General features: G+C 35.4%; 1 protein-coding gene across 1 annotated transcript in view; it reads right to left on the reverse strand.

The window, feature by feature from the left end:
* LOC136024882 (serine/threonine-protein kinase PAK 3-like) overlaps positions 1-19228 on the reverse strand; it is a gene marked incomplete in the record, with an annotated part of 50882 nt that overhangs the window by 18001 nt on the left and 13653 nt on the right. The window contains 2 exon segments of the mRNA XM_065700413.1: positions 10110-10204; positions 12374-12533. Of these exon segments, the coding sequence (XP_065556485.1) occupies positions 10110-10204; positions 12374-12533 (255 nt within the window).

Consider the following 19228-nt stretch of genomic DNA (forward strand, 5'->3'; position numbering starts at 1 on the left):
TACATACCTTATTAAATGGGATGTTGAACTACCCAAAAGACAAATATTTGCATGGTCCTACCGCTATTTCTATGACTACTGCTGCAACTACTATTACTACTGCAACCACTAACAGTATTAAGGTGAAAACTTCAGGGAATGTTGAGACAGTGTTGAACTATGGTCAAGGAACTGGTTACGGAAATAAGTTGAATCTTTCAGTTTGTGTTGAAAGGGATGTTGAAAAAAAAAAGGTGTTATACGTATACTTCTGCTAGTGCTACAACTACCACAATTATAATAACTACTGAAACTAAGGGTATTAGGATGAAAAAAAAACGAGAGGGGGATGTTGAATTAAATCAAAACACCCAACAAGTATTAAGATTCTCAAAAGGGTGTACCAGCAATATATCAGGAACGGCAGAGATTATCAAGTTGAAACTTTCAGGTTATGCTGAGGTGGATTCTGAACTAATCAAAAAGTATTATGAACATACTACTGCAAAGACTATTGGCATAAGTGAGGCTAATGGTATTAAGGTGAAACTTTAACGGAATATTTAGGGGGAGTTTCAATTAAATCAAAACAAACTATATGCATGTAAATTTTCAAAAGGACACAACAGCAACATCTTACGAACAGCTAAGAACAGAGAGTTTAAACTTTCAGGGTATGTTGAAGAAGATGTTGAACTATCCAAAAGCTACTAAGGCATATTACCACTATTGCTACTATTACAAATGCTACAACTACTACATCTGATGAGATTAAGTATAATAAGGTAGAACTTTCAGGGAATATTTAGGAGGATGTTAGATTAAACCAAAATACACGGTGTGCATTCAGGTTGCCAAAAAGGTGAATGAACAATTACTCAGGAACAGCTCAGAATATTAATTTGAAACTTTCCAGGCATGTTGAGAGGAAGGTTGAGGAAACTACAAGGCACTCTGTGCTCACTGTTACTACTACAAATGCTGCTACTTCTGCTCCTGTTATCGCTGTTATACGACTACTACTAATGATGCAAAGGGTAGGAAGGTGAAACTTTCAAGGATTTTGAACTAAATCGAAATACACTATGCTTGCAAGTTGTCAAAAGCCAGTTGCTGAAACATAATATTTGTAATTGGGAGAGACGACATGTTTGACCTTTGGTGTTCAAAAGGTCATCAATCAAAACATGTTACGGGCATTCTGGTTGTCAAACAAGAGAAAATTAAGAATGACTGAGGGTATTAAATTGAAAATTTAAGGGATCAATTGACCAAGGCCTTGTTCAGGAGGGGATATTGAACTAACCAAGACACTCTGTGCGTGTTGGTGCTATTGCTACTACTACAACTGCTACGGCAACGAGTACTTCTGCTGCAGCTGCTACAATGACGACTGCTGCTAGTGCTACTGAAGCTATGGGTATGATGGTGAAACTTTCAGAGAATGATAAAGAGGATAGTGAATTGAACTAAATTAATGCACGTTATGTAGAATTTCAAGTTATTAAAAGGTCGTAACAACTATATCTTAGGAACAGCTTCGAGTATTAAGCAGAAAATTTCAGTGCATGTTGAGGGAGATGTTAAACCAACCAAAAGGTATTGTATGCATACTACTACTACTGCTTCTTCAACTTCAGCTTTTTCTTTATTCAACTTAAAATACAAAAACAATATTATGCCCCAACAGAGAGCAGAGCTCGTAAGGCTGGGACAGTGCAAAAACATAAAAAAAACATCAACATCTTATCATAATAATGATTCCAAAATTTAACACGGCAAAAGACAAACAAAATAGAAAAAAAAACTCATAAGAGAAGTAATAAGGATAAGTAAATAAATAAATATCGGGCAGGAGGGGCGTGGGAGGCCATCCCAGACACAGGGACACAAAAACAAAACACACAAATAAGAAGATCAAATATTTTAACTACTATTGTTTCATTTCTGACTGACAAAAATAACTGCTAAAATAAAGCTAAGGGTATTAAGAGCAGACTTTCAAGAAATACTGACGGTTATGTTGAATTAAATTAAAAAATTCTGCGCGTATGCAGACTGTCAAAAGGCCACAAGCAGTATCTTGAGAACGGCTAAGAGCAGCTATATCCAATCTACAGCCCAGCCCACATGAGATTTTTTGCGGTCCGCTAGGAATTTTTACTCCAAGTAGCCTTCGTGCAAAATACACTAATTTTGTGTCTTTTTCTTTGTGTGTTATTTGTTCCTATTTTTAAAGATGAAATTAATGGCTCTTAATTTTTCTTTATGTACCCATTTTTCTTGAAATTTAATAGGTTCTGCGGTCCATTGATTTATTCTAAGTGACAATGCAGCCCACTATAATGAAAGATTGGACATCCGCGGTTTGAAGTATTAGGTCGGAGCTTTCAGGGTATTGATGGGTATGTTTAGTAATAAAGATGCCCTATGTGCATACTAGTAGTAGTAGTAGTGCTACTGCTGCTGTTGTTAGTAATATTACTATGGCTAATGGTATTAATCAGGAACTTTTAGGGAATGTTGAGGGGAAAGTTGGGCAGAAATAAAACAGATTATTTAAACGTAGGTAGTATACACGAGGTGTCAGTAACATTTCAGAAACAACTTAAAGCATTAAGTTGAAACTATCAGGGCATAAGAAAGGGATGTTAAACTAGACCAAAAAGGTACAATGTGAATACTATTACTGCTTACGACTAATAGCACTACTGCTGTCACTACTACTATTACTAATGCTAAAGGTATTAGTTAAAAATTTCGCAAGATCGGCGAGGGTAGCACTGAAATGAAATGAAACACACTATGTACATGAGTTTTCAATGGGTTGTATTGGCAATATCCCAGCAACAGCAAAGGGTATTAAGTTGAAACCCCCAGGGCTACTAATATTACAAACACTTTTGCTGCAACTTCTACTATTACTACTACTGCTACTATTAAAATCAGAGCCGGGATAAGGGCTATTGGAACGATTGGGCCCGATCGGGCCCCGCGCCATCATCAAAATGAAAAATTGATTTCCGAAATTCTGGAATGCTCATAACAATTCCAGTAAGCGTTGCTTCTAGAGAGATCACTTTCCAGACTAAAACCAATAAAAAGAAAAAAAACTATGTGATATCAATAGTAAATCAGGATAGACGAAACAGTTTAGCAATCATGTTGACTGAAAGTGAAGACGCAAGGAAAATCGATTCTAAAACCGTTTTAGAAGCATTTGCGGGACAAAAATTTGACATATGTAAATGTATTTGCCCATATTCGTTGATGTAAATTTTAAAAGGCATTTTCAGCAGTTTCATAATATCTAAGACACAAATGAACAAAGTGGACCATAGAATGAGACAAGACCATGGGAACAACCTGAAAAATATAAATGTTCGATGGGTGTTCATCAACAACCTAGGCCATCAAAAATAACAAAACCAATCCACGCAACTAAGGCAAAAGGCACTGAAAAAAATATCAAGAGCAATGATAAACGAAAATAAAGATCAAAGAGAATTGTAATTTAAATATTAGCGAAACCCAAATAGAACAAGGCAAAATCGAAATTGAAGAATATAGAAATATGCAGTTAAAAGATCGGTGACAGCAAGAATCACAACGTCTCATGAACAAAAGTGAAAAACAAAAAACATGCGGTTACAAGACATATGACTGACAATGAGGATTAGAATGAATCAACATGAAAATAAAGAACAGAGAAATGTGTGGTTAGAAGATATAAGACCGCGAGAACAAAGAAGTATGCAGTTAGAAGATAATCAGCAGCGAAAATTACAAGCAACAGCGGGAAGCGGGAATCAGAACTTGCCAAAGATGTAAGTGAAGAACAAAGAATTGTAGAACTAGCAAACAAGCTAAAGCAAGTATCAAGAGTGTTCAAAATGACAGTGAAGAACAAAGAACTGTGCTGTTAAAGGAAAGCGAAAATCAGAATAAGTTAAAAATGAAAGTACAGAAAAAAAGGGGTACCTAATGGTAACTGACCAAACCGGTTTTATCTGTCATTATTAAGACACAATTAGCTTACACTCAGTGGAAAACAAATGACGGATGACAGAATACATTGGATTTGCACATTGCGGGAGGTAGAGATAAAGTATTTGGACAGCGTGAAGTTAGAAAATAATTCTTACTTCATGAAGAACTGATATACTTTACTCTCCCCATCCTCCTCCCCCCCCCAATGTGCTAAAATGTAGCTCAAATCTTTTTCTAAAGTGTTATATTGTCATTATATTTGGTATATTTCATTAGGATTGACGTAATTTCATCTCTCGAGTGTGCACAATTATGAACACAAGTACCGAAAAAATATTATGTTAAAAGAACAGCTTCCATGCCAACAAAAGTGTGGCATAAAACCCAGTAAAAACATAAAAGATGCCGTAAACTACGCAAGTCTTATTTAAAAGTCATTTGGACCCTTCAACCCTGTATGTATTCACTGTGGAGTGCTCCATTGTCCTACAGGAAAAGTAGCCAACAAAGATGATTTACTTGGGGACTGCTGCCTGCTTGGCCGAATTGCACTCCTGCATCAACAACTTCCAAATAAACTTGTTTTGCCTGCTATAGGACACTCCTTTCTCTCTAAAGAGTTCCCCAAACAAATACGAAACAGGAACTCATCTTTTGCTTTAGCTTCATTCAATGTAGGCAATGATCGAACCAAAAATAGTCGAAATGTTTTCAGGCTTAAAATACACGGACAGATTTATCACAAAATCAATTTAGCGTCACAACCACCACAGACCCCTGAAGGTGATTTTTAGCCATATTTATATAGCCAAATGTGCTTTTTAGACCCCAATGGAAACGTTAAAAACACCTTTCACATCTTTTAAATTATTAGATCACTCGTAACCCAACAGATCTCTAGGAAGAAATATTGTGATACACAAACAGCTATGCTAACGGTTACATAAACATACAATATATATATATATATATATATATATATATATATATATATATATATATATATATATATATATATATATATATATATATATATGTATATATATAAATAAGTTGTCTGTGTGTGTGTGTGTCTGTCGAGTGACGTCATGTTCGTGTGTCGACTGACGTCATGTTTTCGACTGACGAAATTACAGACCGGGACATCGGGACACAAATGACGACCGGGACACCGGGACATAGCGAATATAAATGACGACCGGGACACTCAAAGAGAAAGCGACCGGGACACAAGGAATGTTCGATTAGCAATCACCATCAACAAAGCACCGGGACACAAATGACGACCGGGACACAGGGAGTATAAATGACGACCAGGACATAAGTAAAAAAAAAACTAAAAAAAACTAAAAAAAGGTAAAAACTACAAAAAATAAAAAGAAAAAAAACTAAAAACTAATAAAAAAGCTAAAAAACTAAAAAAACTAAAAAAGAAAAAAAATAAAAAAAGGAAAAAACTGAAAAATAAAGGAGAAAACCTAAACTAAAAAAAAATAAAAATAAAAAAAATAAAAAGGTAAAAACTACAAAAAGAAAGAAAAAAAAAGAAAAAAAACTAAATAAAACTAAAAAAAGTAAAAACCAAAAAAAAACTAAAAAGAAAAAAAGGGGAAAAACACAAAAATTTATTTCATCATATACCAATTCAAAAACAAATGTTTATACAGACCGGGACACCGGGAAACAAATGACGACTGGGACACAGGGAATATAAATGACGACCGGGACATAGGGACACAACAACAACGGGGACGCCGGGGGGCACAGGGGGATATATAAATGACGACGGGGACACAGGGAATGTTCGATTAGCAATCACCATCAACAAAGCTCAAGGGCGATCATTAGAATCATGAGGTATAACTAAAAAAAAACTAAAAAAAGGTAAAAAAAAAACTAAAAACTAAAAAAAAAAAAAAATCAAAAACGAATGTAAATACAGACCGGGACACCAGGACACAAATGACGACCGGGACACCGGGACACAAGGAATATAAATGACGACCGGGACACTCAAAGAGAAATTACAGACTGGGACACCGGGACACATATGACGACCGGGACACAGGGAATATAAATGACGACCGGGATACAGGGACACAACTACAACGGGGACGCCGGGGGGCACAGGGGGATATATAAATGACGACGGCGACACAGGGAATGGTCGATTAGCAATCACCATCAACAAAGTTTAAGGGCAATCACTAGAATCATGAGGTATAGATCTGAATACGGATTGTTTTCCCATGGACAATTATATGTTGCATGTTCAAGAGTCGGTAAACCTGACAATCTATTTATATGAACAGACAATGGGACAGCGAAGAATGTTGTATATTCGCAATTTCTACGTAGTTAAAAACATATATATATATATGTATGTATATATATATAAAAAGGCTTGCGTCTCAAGGAGAAATCACCAAAAGAAAGCATGCCGAGGAACCACAAGAGCAACCTGAAACAACCTGGACAGCGAGAGTCAAAACGTATCAAAACTGAAAATGATAGCGATGATTATTGGGTTTGGAATTTTGACTTGGATAAGGTCATCAATGCCTACCAGATTTTATAAAATCGTCGATAAAAAAAACGACGTTGAAAGGACTATCGTTTCCCAGTTGCAACATCTTTTCCACATAAATAATAAATTAGTGCTTCTGTTCAAAACAGCAATCGAATTGATGCCTACTGATACGCAACTATCAACGAAATGGCAATCGTATCCGGCTAGAAAGGTCAGATATGACCTTGGACTTTACAACAGAATATTATAACTGCGTACTGCTTCTATTTCTACATGTGTAGAATGGGATCGTGAACAAAGTTACAACACAATTGATCTATTGTTCGTATGTTACAGACCGGGACACCAGGACACAAGGAATATAAATGACGACCGGGACACTCAAAGAGAAATTACAGACCGGGACAAAAATGACAAGCGGGACACAGGGAATATAAATGACGACCGGGACACTCAAAGAGAAATTGCAGACCGAGACACCGGGACCCAAATGACGACCGGGACAGAGGGAATACAAATGACGACCGGGACACAGGGACACAACTTCAACGGGGACGCCAGGAGGGCACATGGGGGATATATAAATGACGACGGGGACACAGATAATATTCGATTAGCAATTACCAATCAACAAAGCCCAAGGGCAATCATTAGAAAAATGCGGTATAGATCTGAATACGGATTGTTTTCCATGGACAATTATATGTTGCATGACGACCGGGACACAGGGACACAACTACAACGGGGACGCCGGAGGGGCACATGGGGGATATATAAACGACCAGGAGACACAGGGAATATTCGATTAGCAATTATCATCAACAAAGCCCAAGGGCAATCATTAGAAAAACGCGGTATAGATCTGAATAAGGATTGTTTTCCCATGGACAATTATATGTTGCATGTTCAAGAGTCGGTAAACCTGAAAATCTCTTCATATGCACAGACAATGGGACAGCGAAGAATATTGTATATTCGCAAGTTTTACGTAATTAAAACATATATATATATATATATATATCTATATATATATATGTTTTTAACTACGTAAAACTTGCGAATATACAACATTCTTCGCTGTCCCATCGTCTGTGCATATAAATATATTGTCAGGTTTACCGACTCTTGAACATGCAACATATAATTGTCCATGGGAAAAACAATCCGAATTCAGATCTATACCTACTTATTCTAATGATTACCCTTGAGCTTTGTTGATGGTGATTACTAATCAAACATTTCCTGTGTCCCCGTCGTCATTTATATATCCCCCTGCGCCCCCGGCGTCCCCGTTGTAGCTGTGTCCCTGTGCCCCTGTCGTCATTTATATTTCCAGTGTCCCGGTCGTCATTTGTGTCCCGGTGTTCCAGTCTGTAATTTCTCTTTGAGTGTCGCGGTCGTCATTTATATTCCCAGTGTCGCGGTGTCCCGGTCTTCATTTGTGTCCCGGTGTCCCGTCTGTAATTTCTCTCATTATTGTAATGATTGCCCTTGAGGTTTGTTGATGGTGATTGCTAATCGAACATTCCCTGTGAAATTTTCACTGCATGTTCAGGGGGATGTTGAACCAACCACACGATACTATATACCTACTACTATTACAGCATCTATTATTACTAATCCTATTTCGTTTTTGATCAACAAAATCAACTACTACTAAAGCTAAGTGTATAAGGAAATATTGAGGGGTATGTTGAATTCAATTGAAATACGTTTTGTGCATTAGAATCCCAAAACCGCGCCAAAATAAGATTCAGCTGCGGCGGACACAAATATGCCATTGTCATTTATATATCCCCCATGTGCCCCCCGGCGTCCCCGTTGTAGTTGTGTCCCAGTGTCCCGGTCGTCATTTATATTCCCTGTGTCCCGGTCGTCATTTGTGTCCCGGTATCCCAGTCTGTAATTTCTCTTTGAGTGTCCCGGTCGTCATTTATATTCCCTGTGTCCCGGTCGTCATTTGTGTCCCGGTCTGTAATTTCTCTTTGAGCGTCCCGGTCGTCATTTATATTTCCTGTGTCCCGGTCGTCAGTTTTGTCCCGGTTGTCCATGGGAAAAACAATCAGTTTTCAGATCTATACCTCATTATTCTTATGATTGCCCTTGAGCTTTGTTGATGGTGATTGCTAATCGAACATTCCCTGTGTCCCCGTCATCATTTATATAGGCGACAGCACACCGCCGAAATATTATCGGCTGCACACCGTCAATTGTTTGGCGTTTAACCGATTTTTAGAATGTTTTGGCTACTTTTAAAGAGTTTTGAAAACTTAAAAGAACAACATTGGTAAAATCCTAGATTATAGGGTTTTTACCATCTTGGAAAACAGTTGAGTTAGATGAATGGGTAGAATTTTTTCTTCAAATCTGGGCACTTTTCCTATTTTTTCCAAATCTCTTCAATCAGGATTAAGAAAAGTTTCAATTTTCAACACTTTTTCTCAGCCTCAATTGTGCAATGGACATTAACTTTCACTTTTATACACTAAGAAGGACATCATCAAAGTTAACGCCAGTAATATCTCAAGAATGACTGAGGGCATTAAGTTGAAACGTTCATGGTTTCTACTATTGCTATTTCTGTTCTTGCAATTGAAATAAATCAAATCATCCCGGTAGTCAAAATAACATCGATACAACGTCTTATGAAGGGTAGTAAGTTTTATTTTCACGGACAATTGGGGAGGTGTAAAACTAAATGAATGGATACTATTTGGGTCAAGGTATTTGAAAGAGCGTATATTATTGAAATTTGTGGAAATATCTTGTCCAAGATATAATTAGCAGGCCCAAACATGGTTTCTTATAGGAAAAAACGAAAAGACTTAAAATAATATTTTCTTTACCAATGGAAAAGACTCTGTCAATTGAAAACATTTAAATAAAAAATTTTTTTTCGAAAAATCACGTCTGACTTGATAGGAAGTGACTGATCGCATTTAGTAACCCTCGGAAGTCGGTTTAGAGTCATTACCAACAGTGTCGATCCAATATAAGTGACTTTTTTGGAAATAAAAAACACAAAAGCCAAAGCCAAATTTTAATTTCCTCAATTAATTAAACTAAAATTTACTTAATTACCAAAGAAAAAATCAAAAGCCAAGTTTTAAAAGTCTTTCGAGGTATTTGAACAGACAATTTACTATTTTAAAGTAAAAGAAATATAATTAGCTTGAAGCAATTAGATTTTTAAAAAAGTTCTGTTTTGGCGCACAAAAACGGAGTTAATGGCATGGATGTACTCAAGGGAAAAGGGGAGGGGCATCTCAGTCCATCGTCCATCAATGGTCTAAATTTTCAAAGTATTTCGTATTCAAATCATCAATTTTTTTACTATATAGACAGTTCGCGGGATAAAACATGCCTGCAAACTTATAACATGGTGAAGTTATAGCTACCCCCCCCCCCTTACAACCCAAACAATGGACAAACATAACATTTAAAGGGCGATGCAGGGAGAGTTAAATATTTTAGACCCAACGAAAACACTTCTAGTCATCAGACTTTCCCTCTCTTCTCAGTACAGTGAAAATCTGTTCATTGTAGAATATATTACTTTTCGGCTTTTTCTTCTCAACAAGTTCTATGAATAATACACAAAAACAAATACCTGACTTGGTGGATGACTGACAGGTGTTCCAGGGGGTGCAGAAGGCATAGACACGCCAAATGAGGGTACCCTCTCTGGGGAAATAGAAATTTGATCTGAAAATGAATTAAAATATAATCAAAAGCGAATTAAATAGTTGACTATAATTTCCTTTATCCTACCTCACCTGCATAAAAATGTAAGTTTCACCACCTTTACATTTAAGTGACAATCCCAGAATACCAAACATACCTCCCTTTGCCAAGCCTTTCTCCTCTAATTCCAGTTTACATTGTTTCAATTGTTCGAAAGTGCTTAACAAATAAACAAAACTCACATTTGTCAGAGACAGCATAAACATGTTTAAGTCTGAATCAATATCACTGATTTTCACATGAATATGTATATGTATAAGCGTTCTTTTGTATACGTGTCGTTCGAACAGACGCAACAGCGTCGAACAACTTGTCAAAGAGGACCGTCATGAAATTTAAGGAGTATTGTAAAATAGCTAAAACGCGAGTAGTATAGGCCCCCTTCAATTGGTGCCCCTAAATGAACTAGGTTTAGGGCTAATACCCCCCAAGTCTTCTAAAGGCCATAGCGTCATTTTTCTTTTGTATTAGAGCAAATTAAATATATCTAACGTTTTTTTTTTCTCCTGACGTTAATAAATCAAAAATTTTTATACTTCCAGGAAGGAGTGATATTATTTATTATTCATGATAAACGGTCAGTCTACTTTAAACTGGTTATTTTCAGTAATCTCAGATATTGCGGTAATTTCGTTTCTTTTTTGCTGATGCTATGACGAATGAAAATAATATCCTTGAAATAAAAAGCAAATACGTGCATACGACACTCCAGCTTTAGTGGCGTGTCCCACGCCCGTTTGTGGAAATTTCTATTCGCTTTGACTTGATTACTTAATATCATTTTTGTTCATTTGGAGTAACTTGTTTATTGATAGATATTTCAGTTTGGTTGGACTTTAAATTATTATTTCACTTCATTTCTGCTCCTCTTTGCTTTAATGTAGGTCTTTACTTTTCGAAAAACTTTTATTTAGGAATGAGTTCTTTAAATCAATCCTAAGGAGCTCTTTGGAAAGAAAAGGTCTCCTTCCTTACTTCGTAGATTCTACTCAAACTGGGAAGAATCGCTTCAGCAAATCTATTCTGACTGCCGAGTGGTTGTCAACCGAAAAAGAAAAAAATAATCATCTTATAACCATTCTTAACAAAAGTAAACTCTGGGCAAACGTAAACTCCATCGGTATCGATACTGATTTTCGAAAAAAAATTGGCTTTAACCAAGCTTGGGCAACCAAAAATGGAAGTATTTATCGGTGGAAGCATCCCAAAGCCTATAAAAACTAGAAGATAAAAAAACATAAAGCACAAAAAAAGAAGAAAAAACTAGAGTCAAACAGCTGCCGAATCAATGGACATTACTATTCCAAAGTATACACATTATGCCCAAGACCGTCATTTGAGATCGGAGCGATGCATTCCATAGACGGGGGGAGAGGGGGTCTGGGAAGTTGGTAAGTTCAGGGTACGTACAGAGTAAAATTTGACTATTTCACTTACAAGATAAACATCAGAGGTTGTTAGCTTTAGCTTAGCAATAATGACCAAAAAAATAACTACCAGCAAACATACAAATTAGCTACAGAAAATAGCAAAAAAAAATCGTACCACAATGACAACGTAGGCAAACAATATTGAACAGGATTTCATAAGATTCCACAGACTTTATACAACAGTAGATAAATTTCAAATTGAGCAAAATTTCTCTTTTCAATATTTTTTTTTTCTTATTATTATTGTGCCTTATTTAGCAAGAACTTAACTGATGGTATTGAATGTGGAAAGGGAATATTGAAAATATGGAAAGGTAACCAAGAACTTTATTGATAGTTTTAGCAGGAACGTGTGAAAATTACCCCCCTTTCCCTTGATACTATTGCCCAAAAACTAAAAAAAAAATGCAGAGACATACACTTTTTCGTATTTCTAACACTCAATCTTTTTTTACCAGCTGGGCCGCCTATGCAAGGAAACATCTTTTTCTTTTGTCAAAACTTAATGTTTGGGCTTTGCCCCCCCCCCCAAAAAAAAAATGCAGACATACACTTTTTCGTATTTCTAACACTCAATCTTTTTTTACCAGCTGGGCCGCCTATGCAAGGAAACATCTTTTTCTTTTATCAAAACTTAATGTTTGGGTTTTGCAATTAAAATATATGCGCAACGCTTTATATATTAAAATGCTGAACTTACCGGGACGAGGCACGGTTGTCATGTATTTTGTTTCCGTCCTAATAGTATGTGAGGTATTAATGAAAGTCAGTGCGTCTATTACAGCCTGCGGGTTCTCTGTTTGTTCCCGTTTACTGATATTTGATGACTGAAGCAAACGGAGCCATTCTTCGGGCATTCCCTAAAGCAAACAGAAAAAATTGAGGTAAAAAAAATGTTAGGGTGAAAATAGATAGGCCCTTACAAGAGCCAGATTCCGCTTTGCCGACAGATTTTCATCTTCACAGGATGTAACAAATTTCTATTTTAAGCAAGTGACAATTGCCTTCGTAAAAGCTAGGAAAACCCCGTTTATTTTATATATAGATACTACAAAAAATGTAAAACTAACCAAACAAATTCAGCAACCTCAAGTGGTTAGCAAAAGAGAATTCGATTTGTCGGCTATTGACTGTTTTCCCGTATCAATGTTTCCGTATCCGGTTTCCACTTTGACTTTGATTAGCTTCATTGACTCTTGGCTCTTACGGAATTTAAAATTAGCTAGGAAATTAGAGTTAAAGCCCTTGGATCGAGGACAGTTGATCCAATCGAGTTCACACTAACCAGTGCTCATATTCAAGATGGTTGGTTAAAGATACTGGCTTATTGTCGCAGAGTATTTTTATAAGCCATGATTGCCAAAAAGGGTGCCTAATCATGGCAAAATGGAGAGTAAACTAGAAGTATAGTGGTTACGTAACCTAGAAGTAAAATAAAAGTATAATGTATAAGTAAATAGAAAGGGATTCCGATAATATGGGAGCGAAAAGAAAATAATTTTAACTTCAGTTATAAAAACAAAAACAAAAAAAACATGATATTTCATTCTGATCCAAAAACGACGTGAACTGAATATTTGCCTCAAGAGTATATATTTTAGTGGATGGCGTTAATTTTTTCTGAAGATGCAATATTTTACTCGATTCAAACTGAACTAGGGTACAAACACATACACTGAACCAGGGTACAAACAAATACCTTATTGTCATATTCCATCAAACAGAAGAAAATTATAAAGTAAAATGAAAACTCAAGCGGAAAGTAAGTAACGAAAATGAGGTAAATAGCAAATAGAAATGACCAGGTAAACTAATACAGGTAAACTAGTCAAAAATGAAGAGAAAAAAAGAGCTAAGCATAATTAAGAAAATAATAACAAAACAGATAATCACTCAATTAATTCGCAAGCACTAAGGTGGGAATAGTTTCAAGCAAAAATTAGATTAGACACAAAACGGCCCTAATTAAATCTGATTTTAGCAATTTTGGTGGTTTTACTATGAAAATACTTAGTGAACTTGTAAATTTAAAGTAAAGAGCATTATCTCTAAGAATAGCGATTCATTTGGGGGGGGGGGGGGAGGATATCTGCAAATGAACAAAAATTTTAGCCAAGCAGAAGAAATACTCCCGTACCACTGCATGTTTTATAGCTATTTAGATTACTTTTAAGCTGATCGTGTTACGATCAATTTTAAAGAAGAAATGCAAATCATGACATCTCGGGAATGCAGATCATTTTCTATTTCTACTATGGAAGAATCTTTCGGCTTCTGAACAATCAAGGTAAAGATCTCGTGTTTTGGACAGGTTTCTATGCACCTGATATGCAACAGAGATGGGATAGTTTTTGTTCCTTATTTATAATTATTAACGGAATTAATAACTAATTATTAACATATTAATTATCATTAATTATTACTATTAGTTAGTTAATCATTAAAGGAATTAAGTAAGAATCATTAAGAGAATAATTTCCGATCGGAATAATTTTTTACAGGTTCCTGGCATGCTTTTGTGAAAAAACCCATTGCTGCTAATCTAGGACTAAAAAAAAATGGGTACATAAATGAGAAATGCCATCTATCTAAAACAATTTACGATTATCTGCAATATATTTCTAAAAAGACACATACCGTACTTACTCATAAGCAACATAAGATGGTTTCTTTTAAACAATCTTAAAAATATACATAACTAATTGTTCGGTTCTGTACAATCTTATATGACCCAATAATTAAACACAACTACATATTTTTGAACTAAAAAAATGCTCCATCAATATTTCCTATGCCTATACAACTAACATATTTCTCAAAAGACATGCGCCGTAGGAGCCACTAAGTAGAACATAATGTACATGGTGTTTGATGTTTGGGGATTATATAACAAATACTCTTACGGGCTTAGTCCTTAATTTATCATTCATTCAAACCTACATCATTCGAGCCATTAACAGCTCCATCCATTCATTGAGGCAAAATTATGATATGTCTGGTATTTTCTTTTCGAGAATGATCTCTATAATTACTTAAACGTTGAATAATTTTTCTATTTTTGCGTATTTGACTTTAAGAGAGTAACTATTTCAGATATTTAGCAATAAATTTACAAAAACAACAAAACTTCAACATCGTCCCCCTCCCAACACTCCCTAGCCATGAAGGAATGAGGGGAGATAAAAGATAAACCAACAAAAATACATGAATAATAAAGAAAATCCTATCAATCACTTCATAAATCCCAAAATCAACAAGCTAGGTAATAGAGAAGCGCATGATTTCAAATCATGGTAAAAGGCGAATATCGCGGGACTGAATTTTACAATCCCTAGCGGTGTTAATCTCCATTTTGTCACCCTTCAGTCAAGAAGTACAATGGTAGGGGACAAGCCATCCTGTGCTCTCGCACATCCTTTCTTTTTGCCTTCCCCGGGTTTCTTTATGCGCCCATTTAAAGCTGATTAGACTATAACTGGGCTTATAGTCCAGCTACTAAGCCCCGTTCCAAACCAAATAACCAGCAAAACCATGACTCTAGCTACTGCCTTCACAGACAAAGGATTTCAAGTCTAGCGTGCCAACTACTCGGCTAATTCACTCAATAGAACTTAATTACTCAAGCATATATTAAAAACCAATCAACAGATATCAAATCCAGTAGAAACCGTAAAAATAAATAAGTAAAAGCAAATCTAACTGTTAGCTAGAAATTCTCTACAATTCTTTTGGAAGATACCAAGCGAGCGGCAGCTTCATTCAGACTCTGGAAGCGTATTCACGATCTTATTAAAAGCTACCACAGGGTTGAATTCGTATCACAAAGAAGGGATATGAGGAATCTGTAAGTTGTTGGAAGTGCATAGATGATAAGTCGTTTAGTCAAAAGTATTTTCACTACATGAAGAACGGTTAGCTTTCCTGAATAATAAACTTTTCTGTATCATAGACTTTTGAAAGTGACTTCCATGACGAAAGGTTGTCGTCCAAATGAACAATATAAAACACAAGATTGCACTAGACAGCAGAAAATGATTTTAAGAATAGGCCCTGAAAGCTTTTTCAATTTCTAAGGATTTCAAGACTCTTGGAGACTTTTATGTTGATACAAAAGCAATGCTTTATTGGTTTAACTAAAAAAAACCTCTTGATAAATCTAATCGATAAGCCTTTGAGACTCTTGAGAAAGCAAATATTCCCAACAATTATCACAAGACAATTCACATTAGGACATTGGATAACTCTCAGTACAAGGGTTACCAACTGCTGACGTCTAAAAAGAGTGCAAATCAAGGCCAAACAAAGCGATTTATGCTCAAAAAGAGTGAAAGTAGAAAAATTTACATGCACTTGGCTGCCTCTGCTTGCACATCACCTCTAAAGTATAAAAGAATACATTTCACGCGAAGTTGTGCAAGTTGGCAACCTTGCTCAGTACTCAACAAAGATCAGACAACCAGATATGCCAAGATTACTGTCATCAGCAAAAGCAATTAGTTCATCTAAAAAAAACGAACTCTTCTTGCACTTAGTGATAAATGCTGGTCAACAAAGACGACAGCAGAGCGTCAGCTTTACGCGCATTCAAAGATCACTAACTGAATTTGCCTTTCTCTATAGACCTATTAATTAGAATCAAACATATTGTGGATAGCAGTTCGTTAGATATAGAGTCTGGGGAAAACAGTGTCTAACAATCGTAGATGTTGTGTTGTTAATTTAGGGAACGGAAATCAACAAGTCCTCTTCTCAGTGTGAACTGGAAAGTTAAAACAGGTGTAAAACAATGTGAAAGTAAATAGGTAAAAGTACTTGAGTACAAACTACATTAAACTTCTACATTTAAAACATCATAAAACAACTACATTGAACACATATTGGAATTTTATCTTTAAATTATGCAGAACGAATATAATATCTGCAGGCTTTTTCTGGAATAAATTATTATTATTATTATTATTGTTATTATCATTATTATAATTACTATTAATTAATCTAAAAAGAGAATAAAATTACTCTATCATTTATTTGTTTAAAACCATTATTTGTTTTATAAGAGTATTTATTTGTGTATTTTTTTATTGTTTGTTCTTTTTTTTCCTCTTGTGTGCTACTTGTAATTTTTTGTTTTTTTATGGTTTTATTTTAGAAAAAACTATTTATTCTTCTTAAAAAAATTTTTTCGTTGAAAAAGGTTCCCGGAGTGGAGCCAAAATATTTCGATATTTGTATTCTTCAAAGTTTTGTTGTTGTTTTTTTTGTGTGTTTTTGTACCACTGCTTCACTTAAATTAAATCCGTTTTGTCGCTCACATTTTTTTGTAAATGGAAAAACAGCGTGGTCTAAGAAATTATTTGTTATCTTTATCAGTAAGGTGTTGTTGTTGTTTGGGATTTGACGCGTTCGACCAATAGGTCATATGCGTTCGTATAACTCAGTTGATCTGTGCCTTCCGTAATCACTAGCTGTCTTGGGTGTCACTTCAGTCAATATTCACTGGACCAGAACAGTATCACTATCAGTAAGGTTCAAGAAATTATTTACAAAGGAACAAAAGAAAAATCATTCAGTTTTTCTCCTTCTCATCAATACCTAAATTTATACCGAAATACAAACTATATTTACCTTATATTTCTGCAGTTTTAGGAAAGCATAGGAGAAAAAAATTAAATAAATTTAAAAAAGGACAATATGAAACGACAAAATGAAACACAGCACAACTGAAAACGATTCCTTTAGGAATTTGCCCATACCAATCAGCTCACTTTTTTAGGGGGGGGGGATAACTTGGTAGAATATACTAATTTTACATTTAGGAACTAAAGTTAAATGAAAATAACAAAACATGCAAATAGGTATGGGCTACATAAATCCAAATTAAAAGAGAAGAAGAAAAAACTGTAAATTTGAAGCCAAGGGACGAAAGCCATAATTCATTATATGCAAAGGCCAAAAGTCCAAGCACCGAGAATAGAAAACGCAAGGAGGCAACGCAGCGTATTTTTCTAAGGAAAAAATGTCCAAAGAAGCAAAAAAAAAAGAAAAGATGCTTGATACCCTCCACTCTACTTTTTTAGCTAATGTATGTGAACAAGGCCTTCATGAATACAATGGTGAGAATGAAAAAGTGAGTTCAGATCTGAATATTCCTTTTTCTAAGTATATTGATCCCTGTGATCTGAGGTGAATTAAATCATCGAGTGATTTTGTCGTAGCCTCGTATAATTGTCAGGGGCTTCTAACTGCGTTTGATACACTACTCACCACAGTCAATATCAGTGCATAAATAAATGACTGTTAAAGTATACATAAAAATTATGTCTTGGAATGCAAGATCATTGGATAAAATGAATGAGGATCTAGTACTAGACTATTGCATTAAGAAAAATATTGACGAGTTTTGCATTCAAGAGACTTATTTGATATCATATATAAATCCATCATTCAGAGATTATAAAATAGTGAGATTATATAGCATTGTTGAAAGGTTCAGCAATTATACGGTTGGGGATATCCCCCCCCCCAAATCCTCAGGGCAAGGGCTGCAAAATATGCAATTTTTTCATCGTTTGCATATAGTATATGTTATTGAGAAAAAGTATGCATGTCTGACTTGTACTTTCCCAAAATACAAAGGGCAATAAGATGAGTCTTTAAGGAAACGTTGAGGGGAGTGTTGAACTAAATCAATAGCACGTTATGTATATATGGGTTGTCAAAAGGGTGTAACTCAGGATTGACTGTGTATATTAATTCGAAATTCTTAGAAAATGATAAGGTATATGATCAATCGACCAAAGAGGCAACATTTGTACGCTACTACTACTACAACTATTGCTGCTTCTATTATTACCACAAGTACTATTACTACTACAACTATCACTAAAACTACTTCTTCTGTAGCGAGTACTGCTAAGGCTGAGGATATTGAAAAAAAAAAAATATCCGAGAAAACGTTGAGAGGAAAGTTGAACTAAATCAAAACATACTATGTGCATTAAAGATTATTAATACAGGCATATCAGCAATAGTTTTGGTACGGCTTACCATATCTTGGAGAAACTTCGGGGGCGTCATGAGTGGGATGTTCAGATGAACAAAAGGCAAAATAAACCTGCTATTGCTACTATTAATACTGATGCTACTACAGTCTGTTACTACTAATAATTATACACTATTACTGCAACTACTGTTCCTACTGCTACCACTACTATTATTATACGGTACTGGTATAATTAAGGCTACACGTATGAAGGAGAAAATTTGAAAGAATACTGAGGGGTAATGTGGACTAAATCAGAACGCACTATGGGCATACAGATTGTCAAAAGGGCGTATCTCAACAATAGATTTGGATATTAAATTGAAACTTTCAAAGAATACTTAAAGCGAAAGATCAATCGACAAAAAGCTAATATACACATGTCACTACTAACACTAATACCACTGCCACTTTTACTTATACTACTACTACTGCTAGTAAACGACTCCAACTACTACATCAATTGCAACAACTTGTAAGGCTTAGAGCATTAAGGTGAAAAGGCGTTCAAAG

The sequence above is a fragment of the Artemia franciscana genome, chromosome 3 (genome assembly GCF_032884065.1).
Source record: "Artemia franciscana chromosome 3, ASM3288406v1, whole genome shotgun sequence".
NCBI lineage: Eukaryota > Metazoa > Arthropoda > Branchiopoda > Anostraca > Artemiidae > Artemia > Artemia franciscana.